Raw genomic sequence first — 17942 nt, 5'->3', positions numbered from 1 at the left:
TGCTTGCTCTCTGGCACGCAGCGCTGCAAACTGATGGTAAACACTGTCCAAAGCCAAACAGCGTGCCCGTGCCAAGTTAAAAGCCCATGTGCCCAAACAAAATATCAACACACAACTGGCCCTGGTGCACTATCATATCGAAGCACTAGACTTAGAATATCACTGTTACTATTACAAAAATAAAATCATAGATCATACCCGATGGTGATAATTTTCTCTGCATGAGAACTCAGCTTGTCATTGTTGATAAATTTGAGGTTGAGTAAGATTGTTATGACAGTTTTCTAATTTAATCTCAAATTTAAAATGTAGCCTGAAGTCGGGCACTGTCTCAAAGCAGGCAACTACAGCCAGCCACCCTGAACTATTATGTGGAAAGCGCCCCCCAGTGGCATTTTATAGTAATGACATACAGTTTACAGAGCGGTAGCCACATTTGTATTGCTATCTATCTATCTATCTATCTATCTATCTATCTATCTATCTATCTATCTATCTATCTATCTATCTATCTATCTATCAAGAAGGAAGTGACTGTGTTAATTAGATTACTGGATTTAACAGATTAATTAGTAGATTAAATGACTAAATTACAGACCCAGACTAATGAAAACGGAATGTTCCACACGTTTAGCCACGTTTTTTTTTTTTTTTGTTTATTCTTGCACGTTTGTGTGAGTGGTGTGATTAAACCTCATCAAACTGGATGTCACATTCCCTAGACTTTCAATCCGTACTCAAAAGTAAAATTTAAAAGTGTTATTTCAGTTTTTTGAAGTTTCTCAACCAAAATGTTTGACGCACGTCATGCCAATCGTGCGAGCGAGAAATCTGTTGCAAGGAGAAAATATTTTCAGAACTTGCAGTGTTGTCCTTATGTGGGCCTTTCAGCACTCGTGTTAAAATATTTGAGAATGAAACTTGATTTTGCTTTGAAAAGATGAAAAACAATAACAACAAACAAACCAATACAACTATAAATATTTTTGCAACTGATGATTAAGTATTTTTATTAGAATGTACACGCTTTGTGTCGAAGCTTGCATTTATAAGGCCATATAGAAATGGTGATTTTCAGCATCAACAGGTCAAAATAATAGGTGGCATTCTTGATTAAAAAAAAAAAAAAATTGTCCCATTTGATTTTCAAAGCTGCAACCATCATTTTGGAACAAAGCGCGCCCTTTACTTTACTTTTAGTGTCTACGTAGGTCTGCAATAAGGAAAAAAAAAATCTATCTATCTATCTATCTATCTATCTATCTATCTATCTATCTATCTATCTATCTATCTATCTATCTATCTATCTAAATTCATATGTGTTGATTTTGCCAATAGAGTATCAGTAAACTGTCGTAGAAACATACCATCAGTGCTGTCATTACTGATATTTACTGGTATTACGTTATTGTATTGTATTCTAATGAAAGCTATTTACTGTTATGGGTCTTTCCATCTCTCTCTCCAGGGCAGTGTAGGCTACTGCAGTTCTCAGTGCGCCCGCTAGAGGGAACCACAGAACCAGAAATTTGCGGGCACGGTGGCTCCCATCGACGCCCCTGACGCGGCGCGGTGACGAATTGGCAAGCCACGGAGGTAATTTGACAAATGACTGAAGTGATCTCCAAAGCCTAAGATCAAGATATGCAAATAGCGCGAGCCCTCGGTGTCTTTACAAGATGTCAGATGGCCGCGCAGTAATAGAGGATTTGTCTGAAGACTGTCCATGACTTTGTTTTGTCTCCCTCACAGCAACTCCAGAGTGCGTGCGCTTGTCATCAGCTATTTATCTTTTCCAACTTCTCGGGAATGTGCTCGCTTTGAAGCCGAGGCATAAACTACTCTAGGCGAAGAAGGTAGGATTGTGTACTTTACATAAATCATCTTCTGCCGTGATTAATTAGATCGCAGAGAATAAAAGTAGACAGGCTACGTCAATCTGTGTGTGTATGGAAGACTCACGCACACATCATGAGAACACGTTATGGCAGGGAAAGAGATAATTACAGGCTGCTGGTACTGTTTGGGGACTGAACAGAAGTCGCTGCCAACATACACACCTGCAAAACACTGCTTGCCTGAGGCTCTAAAGACAGTCATCATCACTGTCTGTCTGTCACCCATCCCCTAATCTCTCTCTCTCTCTCTCTCTCTCTCTCTCTCACAAACACACACACACACCTTGTTGAAACTGTTCTCCATGTGAATGATGCCAGTTTAGCTGTGGGTGATGAGAGATTTAACAAGTTTATACCAGGCTGAGTCCCCCCAGTTTGTTTAGATTAGCTTATGGGACGGTTGATTAAGCTCAGCAAAGCAAAGCAAATGAGCAAAGAATGCAGAAAATTTTCCAGTAGTAGACTGTGTGGTGGAATTAGCCTCATGGTCAACAATGAGTCTCTCCCTCAACAGCTATCTATACTCACACACACAGAGACACGCACACACACAAAAATGGCAAAAGCAGAACCACACCTAAAGCCCTCTGAGTTACTGACGAGAAGAAAAACAAATGAAAACTTTTTTTTTTTTTTTTAATGTTCTCTGCTCACGGTTTAGTGCCCAGCTTTCTCACAAGGGCAGTTTTATGTGCAGGGAAGGAGGCATGGAAAAGAAGACCTTTCCTTTTGAGCTCACAGATTTGCAGTAATTACAGAATCACTTCCATATGTGGCTCTCTGGCTGCCTTCTCGCTGCCCCCACCACCCCTCTCTTCCCAAGTGTTCTCCCCCTCTTTTCATTTGCTTTCTCCCCCATTCCTTCTCTATTTTGCCCAAGCCTCCCCTTCTTGCACTCAGAGCAATTTTTCGCAAAACCACTGCTTAAACAAAGTCTATGTTAATCAGAACATCCTGGCACATTTGGCATAGGGCTGCACTTTTTGGTGATTCAATTAGACCGAGCAAGCCAAAAAGAGAGTGCGTCTGAGCTTCAGAGAGAGAGAGAGAGAGAGAGAGAGGAGACAAAAGAGACATGGATGGGAGGGGGAAAAACTTAAGAGTGCAGGAATATGAAAAAGGAAAGAAAAAGAGTAAGAGTTGAGCGAAGAAATTCAGGCAGAGTGAGAGGCAGGGACGGAGCGTGAAGGAGGGAGAGGTGGAACAGAAAATGAGGCAGAAAGAGGGAGCGCTGGAGTAATGCTTTTTGACAGAGGTGGGTTCAGGACGGGTTCATGGTGACATCATGGCTGATTTTGAGGAAAGTATAGACAGGAGAGCCATTCACCTTTCATTGGACACACATGTTGGGGAATAGTCAGCGCGCTCATGCACTGGCACACACGCTGGTAGCTGTGTGGACAACCTCAGAGTGCACCCCTGAAAATGCACAAACATATGCACACACACTCCTCTCCTCTCTCGCTCTGTCTCTCCTTCCCCCTCTTTATTTTTTTTTTCTCAGTTTCTCACACAGTAAAATAATAGTGCTTTTGGCTCTTTCACCCTGTTCCCAGCTTTGTGCTCGGTGTTATTGTTAGAGTAGTACATAGTGGTATATGCCCTCTGGTCCCTAACACATTTCTCCTTTGCTGTGAGTTACTAATTTTCCTCTGAGTCGTATTCCTCTGTGTATGTTTTTACTTTAAGACGCTTGGACTCTAAATGAGCGCAGTTTGCCAGGCGCAATGAATGAGCTCCTTCATTTCACAGGATGTGTGTTTAACTCTGTAACCAAGAAGGTGCAAGCAAGTGTATATTTGTGTGTGCGTGCATGTGTGTGTGGGTGTTTGTGTGTGCATAAGCATGTTTGTGTTTGTGCGCAAATTACACATGGGAGGGTGTGTGTGTGTGTGTGTGTGCGTTCGCCTTATGTCCCCTCCGTGTCTCAGTGCGGCACCAAAACTTCACATGACATCAATCTAAATGTGGGGAAATAGTGATCTCATTACAGGCATCTTGTTCCTGATTAAAACCTGCCGCAACAGCCACCAGCGCCCCCTCCCCTTCGCCTTCGCTCCCGCTGTCTTTCACTACCACTACCCATCCCATCAACTCCCTCCACAATCCTTCCTTCTCTCCATCTGACCCCTGTTTTCTTACACCCCCCCTCCTGCTTTTTACGCCCCTTTCTCTCACATTTCCTCCACCATTGGCTCCTCTCTCTCTCTCATCCAACCCCTCCCTCTCTCACTCACTTCCCTCTCCAGTTCTCCCCCCTCCATCTCTCTTTAACCCCTCTAACCTCCCTCCTTCCCTCCATCTCTTTCTCTGTCACCCCCTTCCTCTCTCCTCTCTGTCTTTTCTCCTTTTCCTCTGCCAGCGAGCCCCAGGCTCCTACTCCTCCATAGTCTCTTGAATGCAAATAAGTTGATTCTAAAGTGGAAACACACGGCAGAGTGCAGCGTTTTCATGAATATTGCATAGCCTCAAAAACACACCCAAAGAAGCCACAAAACTGAACACTAAACAATGCCTGTGTCTGCCGGATGACTTCCTGTGAGGAATTGCCTCCCCGTGTTCGACTTTTTGTCAGAGGAGGCTGTGTTAGGATTGATGTCACTGGTCAGGGTAGTACGTTATGATGTCACAGGCTGAAGTTAATGATACGAGAACGGCGAGGGCCATAGGCCATGTTTCCAGTGGTGCCCAGAGAGGGAAGGCCGAGAGATAGCACCCTGATCTATCTTCATTATCCCCCACTCTGCAGCCTCCCAGACACAATGATCATAAATCTCTGCCTGGAGCACACTTCACTGACACTGAAACACAAACACTAGTAACCCCTGACCTCTTCACTGCTACTGCCTGCACACACTCATCCATGCACACAGACTCACACATATTCACATGTACGGACATGCGTGCTGCAAGAGCGCACACACACACACATGCAGACACACACGGAGTGCACTCCCTCTTCAAGCTCGCTGCCATAATTCAACAAGAAGCATAGCATGTTCAGCACATTGACACACAAGGGGATCTTCACATGCACTTGACTGCACACACTGACACATATGCATGGTCTCAGACAGACTAGTAGCCTCGTTCTTTGACTCAAACTTGACACTTTACAATTTGTGGTACCCTAAGGGCTGATGTAGATTTAGCAAATGCAGCACCCTATGGCAGTATTTACCTCATATTAAACAATTACTGATCTAGCATTGCTATGTAAACAGTGCAAAGTTTCAAATTAGCCCTGGGAACCTCATAAGCAACACATATAAATCAAATGCAAACAAGATAAGGATCACTAGAAGTGGTTTTTGCAGTATGGCTTAAATCTCTGCTTCCTGAGTATAAAGTTTCTGGAAAAAAAAAAAAAAAAAAAGATGCCAACTCGACAGCGCCTCTCACTGCCTATCCATTCATTCACACTGATTATGCGCCACCGAATCCACATCAGAAAGGGCATGAAAGAATGTTTCAATAGGCTACTGTAAACCATATGTGGCAGTATATATTGGAAGCACACAGACATAGAAAGCTGGACTGGTTAATAGAGGGTTTTTTTCTGATTAAAATGGCTTGACTTTATTACGGAGACATATTGAGGTCAGTGTATCTGAGGACAAGATTTCTGTCGATCTCAGGCCACTTTGATTCACTAGCAAAAGAAGCAGCGGTTGCGATGGTACAGGTAGCTGAGATTTGTGTTGCAAAAGAATAAGTCCACATGCTGCTTTGGTATGCCACGATTATGCCTCAGACTGTGAAATTTCGCAGAATGTGAAGCGATGCCTGGTCAGTTTGCCTGAAGGGCATCGGTTTAGATGATGAAGTTTCAAAATAAGCAGTGCATGTATAAGTTGGTTACTGTAAAAGTCCTCGCTGTTATTTGATTTTAATATTAATGTTCAATGGTTTCTCAGTTTAGCAGGAAAGCAACATGCATATGTAACCCACTGAGATGTGTGTGGTTTTTTTTTTCTTTACAAAGTGTGTTTAGTATAAGACAAAGAACAATACCCAACACACAGCCCATGAGAAGGTAAACGTGCCTGTTGAGGTACCCGTTGAGGTGTGTCCTCCCAGCGCTGAGGTTTGGGGTGCTTCTCATAACCAAAACAACTTGAGAAACATCATATTCAGAAAACAGGGCACACACCCAGAACCGCAAACACATAAACACAGATCTGAAACATATGATCTCATATGGAGAGAGAGGGGCACATTCAGGGGCACACCCAGATCTGCCGCCGCTGCTGCAGACTTCTGCCATCTCACAGGGGACTTCCCTGCAGCCAACATGCCACCACCGCTTTTATTTTCAGACTTTAAGTGATTTAAGGACACAAACCTAGATTTAGAAACCGTGATTTCTTTATTATATTTAGTTTTTTCAGTATTCCCAAATGTGTAATGCTTAGCAGAATTTATACTGTATCCCCAAACGGTTTGCTTCCAGCTTTGAGTGCCACTTTCTAGTTCTCAACCACACAGTACATCCTCATATTTAGGTATATGTGCAATGTTTTGTTTAGTCAGACCATTTTATTTGTGTCACTTTCAACCTCAATTAGCTTCACTGACACCACAAAATATTTTTCTCTCTAATGTTCAATATTAGTGCTTTATTAATCCAACTTTGGGAAATTTCTTAATCAAGCAAGACATAGTACCAGATTTAACAAGGCACACACATCCTAAACAGCACATACATATGCACAGACATTCATTTCTGTACTAAAAAAGGTAAAGAAAAAACCCACTATGATCAAATGTCTGACCATTTCTTGTCATTTCTGGAAAAATGAACAGAAAACTGAAACAGTTTCTGTGTTAAATAAGTACATTATGAACGCTACTTACGATACCCTGAGATTTAGACACGGCCCTCTCATTGTACAGAACATTTATTTATCTATGGGCAGGTTTTTGGTAACGACATGGCACCACGTTTGGACACACACAAACAGTTTGTAGGCAAACTGTGACTCAACTCAAAAGCCAAGAAAATGAAAGAAAGAAAAAGAGCGTTCACCCGAGAGACAAAGAAGGGAGAGAGAATTAAAAACAGAAACTTAAGCTCTCTGGGCCTTTTTCTTCCCTCTAGGCATTTTGTGGCTTGTGAAAAAATGTGCTGTATATTTGAAGTGTTGGATCACGTGACAAAGGAAGGCTTTATGAATCAGAGAGTATAATTATTTCTTAGTGAGTGAGAGAGTGTGTGCGCCTGTGTTGAAGAGTGATTTTAGGAGAGAGAGAGAGAGAGAGGGAGAGAGGGGGAGGGGACGAGGAGGAGAACGAGCGCAAGAAGGAGAGAGAGAGAGAGAGAGAGAGAGAGAGAGAGAGACTCACTGCTACTCTGTCTCTGCTGTCAGAAGGACTCTGATGAACGTACACAAATCTTTTCTCCTTTTTTCCTTGGCTAGCTCTGCTCATCAGTCAGCTCCACCAAGTGTTTCATCCGTCCGTCTGTCACATCAACACCAGAGCCGGTGAGTTCCAACTTAGTGTTCCTTCATAGTATTCCTCCGTTTTCTCACGAGTTACAGATAGAGAGACAGACTGCATTTCTTGGGAAACTTGTCGACAGTTTTAATTAAAGACAGAGTGAGTGGGCAAAGCATCGGAATTGTGTTGAGAAAACTGGTCATAGTTTCTTCACATCAAACTAGATTTTTATGCCTAAGCAGTAAAACTACCTTACATATGTTTGCTTGTTTGCATGCGGTGTCTTAGTGTGATTATTTTTGTCTCATTTATGAATATGAGAGTTGGAATATATGGAAACAGACTTGGGACTATGTGCATTCTTTGCATGTGTTTTTGTTTGTCTGTGTGTGTGTGTCTGCCTGTGCGCACATGTGTGCTTATTAGCGAGTGTTTCAAGTGTTACCCAGTTCCTGTGGAGCTTTTTATCATTAGCATATGTGTGCGTGTATGTGTGTGTGTGTAAGTGTATACATGCTTGCATGTGTTTGATCTGTGTGAATGCGTATTAGCAAGGGGACTCACCAGTCCTTGACCTGCTTTTTTTAACCAACTTGTGAACATTTGGAGAAGACAAGCATTGTTTTCCACTCTCTAAACAGCAGAGGCTAATTCCTGTGGTGTGAGGTGTGTCTCCAACTTTGGGCTTAGTTTACATGGAAGTTTATTCATTGTGTTTCCATGGCTGTCAGTGTCAGTGAAGGTTATATATTGGTGCTGGCATAAGTGCTAGGTTAACAGGTTCCACTTGTTACAGCACACAGCAAGACAGCACATTTAGTGCTGCATGATTTGGATATCAGATATGAATCAGGCACCTGACTGTACAATATGTCGCTCCCCCCTGCATCCTTTATTACCTCCCATAATCGTTTGATTTCTTGCTCAAGCGGTGACTGGGCGGTTGAACAGCTTCACTATAGGTAGACATCTGCAGCTGGACTTGGATTTGCACCTGCTGTCCACCACGTATCTCCCCTGGTGGACCTGACATAAGTGTGGGGACATTAATAAGGGACATTTCGGCCGAAGTGAACTGAAAAACAGCCACACGGCAGAATGAGCGATGCCTTCTGAAGGCCCATGATATCAGTGTCACCCTCCGCTGTCATCTGGTCTTACTATCATTCTGACTGCGAGTCGGTGACATCTGGAGTGGAGGAAAACAGAGTTCAGCTCTAAGGCTGAGAGTAATATCGCTGCGCTCCCTCCTCCAGAGCACCACCCATACGTCTTTTTGAGATAAACAGCTCGTCAATGCGGAGCAGCTTTAGCTTAATGTAAAGCCTGTGGTGTGTAGTGGGTCGCAGTGTTAGGCTTTTCTTCACTAACAATGACAGTTATAGTTCTAAGATCAAATACTGAGAGATATTGGCTCCAAATGGGTGTATTTCATTATCGATGGCTGCACTTGAATGGCTGAGCTTTTCGCATCAACCACTACATCAAGCCTCACCAAAAACATTCCCATTTTCATTGTTGTAAACATTTTCTGTGGTAAGCAGATGACATATCAAGCAACAAATGATTTTAATAATGCTTAGATCAGAGCTCATACCTTCTGTACATCAGCAACAGTAGACAGTAGTGAAAGGTACAGTATGTTCACTGGAAAAAAAAAAAAGCTTTGGAACAAAAGCAGCAAAGAGTTCCTCTTTTCTTAATGAAACAGTAGAGATGTTAGGTGGCAGTTTTTCAGCTTTTCACTTGAGTTACTTCATGTCTGGACATTAAATTTAGACATTTACGATTTGGATTTGAAAGGCTAAATGCCATAAGCCAATGAGTTTACAAAACAGAAGAACACAAGAAACAAATTATCTCCTGTTTTTGTATTTGTTACGCTCTTGCTATATTCACTTTATATGCACTTTAAATTCTCCCAGTAAAAGTATGAAAACATTAAAACATCAAAAACAACAATCACGGCCCAAGTGGAATTTGTATATTTACCATTTGCCATAATTTCACAACCCGGACGTATATCAAGTTATTTTTACTGTGGGGTTTTATGGAAATAACTCAAAAACCAGTTGACTCATAAAATCTAAAAGGTTTGCATGGCACAATCTGCCAACACTCCTTTTTGTGAGATGACTTAGAGCAGTAAATCTGGGAGTTGTTGATACCTGTCTGTTTCAGGAATTTCTATAGCAACTAAAGCCAAGTGGTAGGGAGGGGCTGGACAGGTGGTTTTAGGGGAATCGGGGGGCTCCTTGCCACCACACTATAATTAACAAGGAAACTATCTGCGCACCATTTCCTATGTCTATTTTTGCAGGTGTGTAGCTCTGATTGAGAGGATATCAGCCTACGTTTTTTAGCCCGCTCTGAGCCCTCATTAATACTGTAGATCATAGACATAAACTTCTGTGTGTGTGTGAGAGCGAGAGAGAGCGAGAGAGCGAGAGAGGGAGAGAGTCTGTGTTTGTTTGTGTGTGCATATGTGTGTGAATGTGCGTGCATGTATGGTTTTCTGTATTCCACATGTGTAACATTTGGCTCTGCCCCTCTGCCGCTTTAACTCCCGGGGCTAAAAGTAATGGTGGTGAGACCCGTCTAGTTTTCATCTCATTTTACAGTGAAAAGGGTTTAAAGGAAGACAAACACATTCATAGCTGCCCTTGTGAATCCTCTCGAGTTCCTGCCTCAGTAATTACAGTTCAACGCTTATTAGTAGCACCAGCGTTACCCACCAAATCTGTTTGAACTCTCCCTTTCCTGTCCCTTTCTGTTTCCTGTCTCTCTGTCTCTCTCATTTTCTCAAAATTCATCATCTTGCTGTCTTTCTGTCCTCCACATTACTTTCCCTGTAGTCATGCACTTATTGTGAAATTCTGGGCTGATACTGATACCGATACCAATGTTTAAAATAACTGTTTTGCTTATAGCTGATACTGATATTTAAAAAAAAAAAAAAACTGAACTGTCTTTCACACTGCGTTTGAATGAGCACAAATTCAGTCATACAAATTTATGGAACAATCTTTAATATAACCTCTCTTCATGTGACAGAGGTTCTTTTTGTGAAAAATAACTCTTTCAAAAGCCTTTTTTAGCTTGTTTTACAATTACCTACCCTCCTCCTTCAAACAAATGTAGCCTATTTGATTCCAGTTTCTGACCAGAAGCAACATTTTCAAGACTACATTTGAACACATCATGATAACATAATAATTTATTACAACAGCTAATGATAATGAGAAGCTGACAGCAGCTCAGTGAGACCCGAGTCTTGGGAAACTGTGACCCTGTTTCGATTCGGACTCGGATATTACTCCTCATCCCTGCTCAGTCCTGACTTGTAGGCCGACTCGGATCCCAAGATGCAATTCTCTGGTGTTGGCAGTCGGTTTGTGTGTCATTTTCGTCTGCGACAGTGCCTCTGTTTACTCTCTCTAAATAGCACAACATGTTTTTCTCGCTTGACGGGGGGAACGGATGGGGGAATCGCGGGGACATTTCAGAATCATTATACTTTTCACGAGTTTCACACCTCAGTCAGCTAAGGGGACCATTGATTACTAATAGTAATAGCAAGAGAAGAGACGCTCAGTTGCACTCAGCCCTAATAGTGAATTTTTTTAAGTGACAGGTATAATATTAATGATAATAAAATTACTTTAGTCTTGGAGGTGTTTGTCCATCCCAAACACATTTTTTTCATCAACGGGAGACTATTTGTCTCGAGCCCTGGACAAAAATGGACGGATAAATATTGGCCGCTGCCATCGGTCAATGTCATCTTATTGGCTGATGGGCCGATAGCAGTCAACAAGGCCAATATCAGCCAATGCTGATATTCCGCCAATAAATCAGTGCATCCCCGTTTTCCTTGTGCGGTGTGTTGTCTTGTTTTGCTCAGACCCACTGGAGTCTCCATGTTGAGCACTCCAAAGAGCTCTACCACATCATGGAAACAGCAAGCTGTCAGGATGACTTCATCATGTCACAGAGTGTTTTATGCCTCACTGTGAGTTCTCACTCTTTCCATACTGTTCTCCACCACTGCAGGTCAACACAGCTTGTTCCCTCAGACTATGCTGCAATAAAAAAAGCCTGGGGATCTGATGTGGGTGATGATTTATCGCTACAAAAACAAAAGGATTGCATAATGACACTCCCAAGTGACACTCACCAAAGAAGATGCCTTTTTAAGTGACAAATCATTTCACAAAGGTGTGTGCATTGCTGCTGTAAGCAAGTATGTGTGTCTGTTTGTGTCTGATGTGAAAAGTGGGCAGATGTCAAACAAGTTTGACGTGATGGAATGCAGGGTTGTTGGGAGGCATAGCACCGTCTGTCACTAGGTGTTTGTCTCAGAGCCATTAGTGAGTCACTCGCTGAGAGACGTGAATCTGTTAGCTTTACCTCTCCTGCTAAACCATGTCGATAATTTTGCCTCCAAAGCCAAAACACTGCTGATGCCAGCAACAAGATCAGATTACGCTCTTGTCATCCTTTTAATTATGAACATTTTTAATTTATCTGTGACTGTTGTGAGTCCATAAACAATCCCTGACAGCACTTTGTGGGCATATGAGGCAGTGATGACACAAAGGATTCATTTCACACTAGACGATTGTGAAAGCCAATCTGTCAACTTTGTTAGATACTTGGCCTGTAAAGTCATCGTTTCAGTGCAGTGGTACTGTGATTTCATGCACAGAGCCATAACTTAAACATAACCATCTCAGCTTCAAGTGCACATAAATTGCTTTATGATGTTGATAGTTGGCAAACTGCGCCTTTAAGACATGCATGGCTTTGTGTAGCAAAATGAGGAGTGTGCAAGTCAGAGGTGCAAAAAAAAAGAGTGAGAGGTCCTGGTGAATCTGCCAAGTTTTCCTCGCAGGGATCGATGGTAAAGCTCATTTATCTCAAGGCTGTGAATTTAATATTCATTTGATCTGGTAAAGGTTTTGACTTGCTGCTCTGCCCTGTCTGATTGACACATAGTTTTATTTAAATTTGCTGAGAATTGCACGTGGAGGACTTCAGGGAGTTCGGGAATCCAGCAAAAAATAAAACCCTATTAGCTCTGCTCACACCTATGCCAGAAGAAAGCAGCCGTGTGGGAGCACTGGCTTTAAGTGAGAGGAATTTGACTTAAATGCAAATATCCGCAAGGACAAATAAGCACACATCAATGTTGCCTAACAGCACAAGAGATAAGGCTACTGTGCCTCTGTTTTTGCCTGAGTGGAAGAGGAAACACATGACAACAAACAGACCTGGGCAGCCGTGGCACCCAGAATCCTGCTCGTGTACGCAGAATAATCACCTGTGGTTTCTTCTGCTGAGTAAAAAACCAACCGCCTCCCTTGCTTGTGCGGCGGGCAGCTTCCTGAGATGCCGTGATTTATTTGTTATGTTTGACTGCAGTTCTTATTGCCTGAGGGGCCTCGCTCTGTCACAACGGTTAAGGAACAATTGTTGTTTTGCTCACAGAGGATCTGATACCCTTTGTCTGATGGACATTTAATCTGTGGGAACTATTCTTTTTCTCCGTCTGTATGTATGTCTCTTTTTCTCCTCCTCTACTCGCTCTGTCTTTTGGTGAAATCCATACTCTTCAGCAAACAAGCGAGTCCCGCTCGTGTTAAGCTTGCCTCATCTTGTAGCACCATCTCAAAATTGCGGGCTTGATTGGTTTCATTTTATTTGCTACATGGCTTTTAGTCCTGATAAAATCAATGGATTGTGTCAGATGTAACCGGTGCGTCTGTTTCAACATGATGCGGTTTGACAGTCCACCGTTTACGGAAACAACCAAAGCAAATTTAAACTGCTACAGTGCACCTCTTAGGCAACGATGGAAAGTCCCCACAGCAGACCTGAACCCACCCATAGCTGGCCGTTGTGCTGCTTGCCTGCCTCTCTGTCCGGCTGCCTGCCCGCCTGCCTGTCCGCCTGCTGCCTCCTGTGTGCCCCCCAGGCTCAGGGGAAGTGGGGAGGCCCTCCATGCCCATTTGGCCCTGGCTAACGGGGGATGAGGTCACTCCAAATTCCCCTTATCCCCTTATAGCCCCAGACGGGCTGGCGAAGCGAGCCTACCACAGGACCCAACATAAAACACAAATGGCTCTGTAAAAAGCTGCTGGGCTGATGTGACTCATTAAAAAACACTGGCGCCAACTCTTTTATTAATTCATTATTGTGTTTGGGGAGAGAGAAGTTACAAGGTTCCATTTTCAGCGGGTTCACCTTTAAACGGTTGCACCTCTGCTTATGACCTTTTCTTTCTGTCTGTCTGTCTTTCTTTCTTTCTTTCTTTCTTTCTTTCTTTCTTTCTTTCTTTCTTTTTTCTGTTCTTTTTTGCTGGCTTCCTTCCTTCCCAACTTTCTTGAAATGCTCTTGAGCCCGCAGTAGGACAGTGTCCAGGTTTGAGTGATGTGCTCAGGTCGGATCCTCCAAGTGGGCCTGAAGCTCACTGGAGCTTTCTCCTGCACAGACGGACGCACTAACATTTCTGTCTTCCCCAGACGTCCTCAGGGAGTATGGACGGCACATGCCTGCAGCCATACCCTCTGCCCTAATCCCTCACTCGTTCACACACACTCTGTCTTTATCCTTCTCTTTCTCCCAGTGCTCGTAGACGGAGCGCACTGCTGCTGTCTTTATGGGGCCTGGGCTGAGTTCACGAGGCAGATACCCAAACGGGGCTAACGCCGGCCAAGTACACACTCGTAACACACATGCACGCTCGTGAGCATACGCGCAGCCGCGCGCTCGCACACATGCGCACATTACAAGCCTGTGTGTTGCTGGCAGTTTTGTTTTTCCAGTGTGTGCCTCCTGTCCCTTTAGGCCCACTGTGAAATCCTGAGTGATATTCTTGTGTGCTGGCCATACAGTGGAACGGCTCCACAGGGTCATGGTATAAGTTGAATAAGCATCAAAAAGAAGCGGGGGAGAGAGAGGGTAAAGGCAGGCCAGAGGAGAGGACTGGTATAAGGACATGATTAGGGGAGATGGGGTGGCTTAGAGGAGGGAGGAACCGGTGGAAAGTAGTTTGGATGAGGAGCAGGCTGAAAACGGCAGAGCGAGAGAGAAACAAAGAAAGAGAGATGGCAGTATGGCTGTGTTGGCAGGCTGGGGGTGGGTGCCTATCGGCGGCTGCTCCTTCCTGAAACGTGGCCACCCGAGCCTGCCTGGGCCCTGGATGCACATGTGGAACAGTTTACTGTAATGGAACTCTAAATTAGTGGTGGTTTGAAGCTGCCTGCAGCAGTAGGGTGTAATTAACTGGCTCTGTTGAAAGAGAAAGAGCCAGAAAGAGAAGCAGGGAGGGAGCCAGAGCCCTGGAAACAGCAAGGGGGGGTGAGGTGTGTGTGTCTACATGTGTATATGTGTGTGTGTAAGTGGGTGCTCTGACACATGTGTGGAGTTTCTTTTTTTCTTTTTCTTTTTTTTTTTCTTGGAGTGTGTGATTGCAGGAGCATGCGTATGTGTGAGTGTGTGTGTGTGTGTGTTTGAGACTTTATGTGCTGCATGTGTGCGTGTGTGGAAAGGTTTTTCTCTTTTTCCCGGGCACGGCGCCACCTCTTAGTGCCCCCCAGTGCCCAGAGCCTGTCACTGTGCCTCTGTGCGTTTTCGCTCAGTTCAGCAGTTCACCAGTTCAGCCTTAGATCTTCCCCCCCCCCCCCCCCTTTTTCTTTGTTTATACCGAATTCATTACCAGGATTTTTCCCTGTCTTTTCTCCCGGATTCACAAGCCACAGCAGTTCCAAATTCCTTGGCTCTGCTCTTTTTCAAAACCACATTTAAAAAACAAGCCGATCACACCACCCACTCATAAAATCACGCTAGGGAAGCGAAAACGGGGGGAAAAAAATTGAATGGGAGGATGGTAGGCTTCAGCGTGATAGAGAGTTTCTTTTCCTGTATTAACAGTCAACAGCGGGGCATGACTGGAGCCTTGTCCACACTTGAGCCTGACTTGTCTGTACCTACGGCGGGAAGCCGGAGTGATGAGCAGCCTGCAGGAGGTTAGGGCCAAAATGACTCTGTGGGATGGGAGCCTGACCTCAAGAGAAGAGAGTTGGAAGTGACAGCAGCAGTTAGCAATCAGTGGATCTCATTTTCCCTACACAACCCCCTCCCACCCCCCCTCCATACTCTGGACCCCGTGTCTGGGCCTCTGGTCCTGGGGGAAAGAGGCAGAGAGGCAGGCTGCTGTGCTAGGCTGGCAGCAGGAACAGAGGAGCTCTTTATAGTAGAGTTCTGGTGATTTAAATCATATGGCATAGCCTGGAATCACTGTAGAAGTCTGGAAGCTTTTCAAAACTGCAGGAACAAGAGCTCTCTCTTTTTCTCTCTCTCACTCTCTCTCTCTCTCTCTCTCTCTCTCTCTCCCTCTCTCTCCCTCCGTCCTGCTCTTCCCTGTTATAACTTTTTCCAAACTTCTTTCTTATTTTCTTTTCCCCTTGCCTAGTCCCAGTTTTTTTGGCTTTCCCTCTTACGGTTCGCTCACTCGCTCTCTCTTTCCTCTCACATCTTTATTGGTTTTGATTCTTGCTATTCCCACCGTCCTCCCCTCTCTTCCTTCCTTTTCTTCCTCTTTCCTTCCTATTTTCTCATACCTGTTGGTATGAGGTTTGCACATCCTTCTTCCATTATGATCTGGGAATAAACTATTCTCTGTCCCAGAATGTAGAGGGATCACGTCCTCGAGTTGATGTGAGCTGGATTTTGTTTTTCGAATCTAGAGAGGATGTGGAGAGAAAACACTGATTGTATCATATCAGAGGCATCTCTGCTCATGGAATATGTGGTGAATTTATTAGCTTGAAATAACATACTGTTCTGTCTTCTCTGCCCCAGAAAGGTGAATTGGGTGATTGTTCTGAAGCGGAGTCCGTCCTTCCTTCAGCAGACCAGAGGCCCCATCATTCCTCATCCAGTCCCCACATCCTGAGAGCCTTTGGAAGGAGACAAATTCCTGGTTTTCCGGGGAATTCCAGGTGTTGTGAAGGCTATTCCTCCTAACCCAGTGGCCTGCTGCGGACCCCTGGGTGCTCCATCGTCATGGCTACCAACAGGGAACGGCAGGTGGGTCACATGACCGGCTTCCCACCTGCTGTGTACCCCTTCGCCTTCAACTCCATGCGAAGCCACTCCCCTTTCGACCTGCTGGCCAACACCAGCCTGTTTGGGAGATTCGGTGCTGACCTGCCCAAAGAGATGGCTGCTCTCTGTAAGTAATTTTCATCGCGGTGTCTTTTTTTCAATTTAGATATATATGTATGTATGCGTGCGACTTTCCTTTCCTCCCATGTAGCATTTTCCATTTCAAGTGTATACTGTCCATATGGGCCCTTACCTTTGTTTTTTAAGTCACATTAAACAGTATGGCCATTCAGAAATCCACTGGAAAGAGGCAAATGTGCCCATCCAAATTCCATTTCATTATGTGTAATTTTGTGGAAATGGAAAACTTTAGGGTCTGTTTGTGATATAGGACGAGTGGCAGAAAAAAACCCCAACGAAACCATGAGAAAATGTCCAGTTCCATCAATACGATGATTACTTTGCTCTTGTGGTTTCCTTATAGATGCTTGTAGATGGTGTGGTTGCAACCACAAACTCTGGCTGGCTTCTCTGGTGTGTGTGTATGTGTGTGTATGTGTGCATTTGTGTCTAACTGGACCATGCACAGAGCTTTAGTGAAGCAGACAATCCACAAGTCTGCAATTAGAGACAAAACAACATTCCTTCAATGCGAGGTGATGAGTGGTGTGAGCATCAACAAATATTTGACAGTGCAACAAATATTTAAAAATGAGCACTATTTCCATTCAAAAAAGCCCCTGCCTTTTTTTTCAGAGTGCATACCACCCACCTTTTCACATTTTGTTAAAAAAAAAAGGAAAAAACAGAGTAATCGCAGGAAATTTCTTGGTTCACAGCCCAGAAAGATCAACTTGAGGTGGGTTTCTAACCACCAGTTGTACCCATGACAGTTTAATGCATTTTTAACACTCCAGCTGAACTCCAGCATGGCTCCTGCGGTTCCAGACCTGGCCACAGGGGTCACTGTTGTATACTGAAGCAGTTGGATGGGATGATGTATGGAACACTGAGCACAAAGAGGAGATTGTTGGCAATCCGGAGCGTTTATCTGTCATGGAAACACTGGCCAGTTTTCACAGACTGCTGACATGCAGTATATTGCTCAGTGTTCAAGACACCTGCTTGTTTCAAAACACTATTTGCTGGACATAAGGTGTACGAGACTTGGAAAGTAAACAGGATAGAAATAATGGTCCATGAGAGATTTTTTTTTTTTTTTTTTAATATCAACACTGCGATTCTAGATCAGGGTGTATATCTCGTATGAAGTCACTCCTGCATTATGTGCTGTGTGTAAGATAGTGAGAGAAAGAGAGAGAATGCAAGACAGAGGGGAGAGAAATTATGAGAAAAAAGCAAGAACAGGGGCACTTTCATTGAAGCTAGGGGCACGAGGTAAAGGTAAGCTGGAGTTATTTGAAATCTTATCTGGGTGTAGTGCTAAAGGGGCGGCTGGTGGTGGGTGGTAGGTGGTGGTGGGGCTGCGAT

At 44.0% G+C, this 17942-nt stretch overlaps 1 protein-coding gene across 2 annotated transcripts in view; it reads left to right on the top strand.

Annotated features, from left to right (window-relative positions):
* The first annotated feature begins 1668 nt into the window (after positions 1-1668).
* Positions 1669-17942, top strand: part of rarga (retinoic acid receptor gamma a) — a 46801-nt gene continuing 30527 nt past the window's right edge. Inside the window, exons 1-3 of one of the 2 annotated variants that reach the window (XM_030055637.1) lie at positions 1669-1856; positions 7319-7384; positions 16206-16578. In XM_030055637.1, coding sequence (XP_029911497.1) covers positions 16410-16578 — 169 coding nt within the window. In that variant the 5' untranslated portion in view covers positions 1669-1856; positions 7319-7384; positions 16206-16409. The remainder of the gene's footprint in view (positions 1857-7318; positions 7385-16205; positions 16579-17942) is intronic. The other variant, XM_030055638.1, reaches the window with a different exon arrangement.

This window comes from Myripristis murdjan, chromosome 7 (genome assembly GCF_902150065.1).
Source record: "Myripristis murdjan chromosome 7, fMyrMur1.1, whole genome shotgun sequence".
Classification (NCBI taxonomy): Eukaryota; Metazoa; Chordata; class Actinopteri; order Holocentriformes; family Holocentridae; genus Myripristis; species Myripristis murdjan.
The sequence above is the reverse complement of the archived record's forward strand: the minus strand, read 5'-3'. Positions and strand labels throughout refer to the sequence as shown.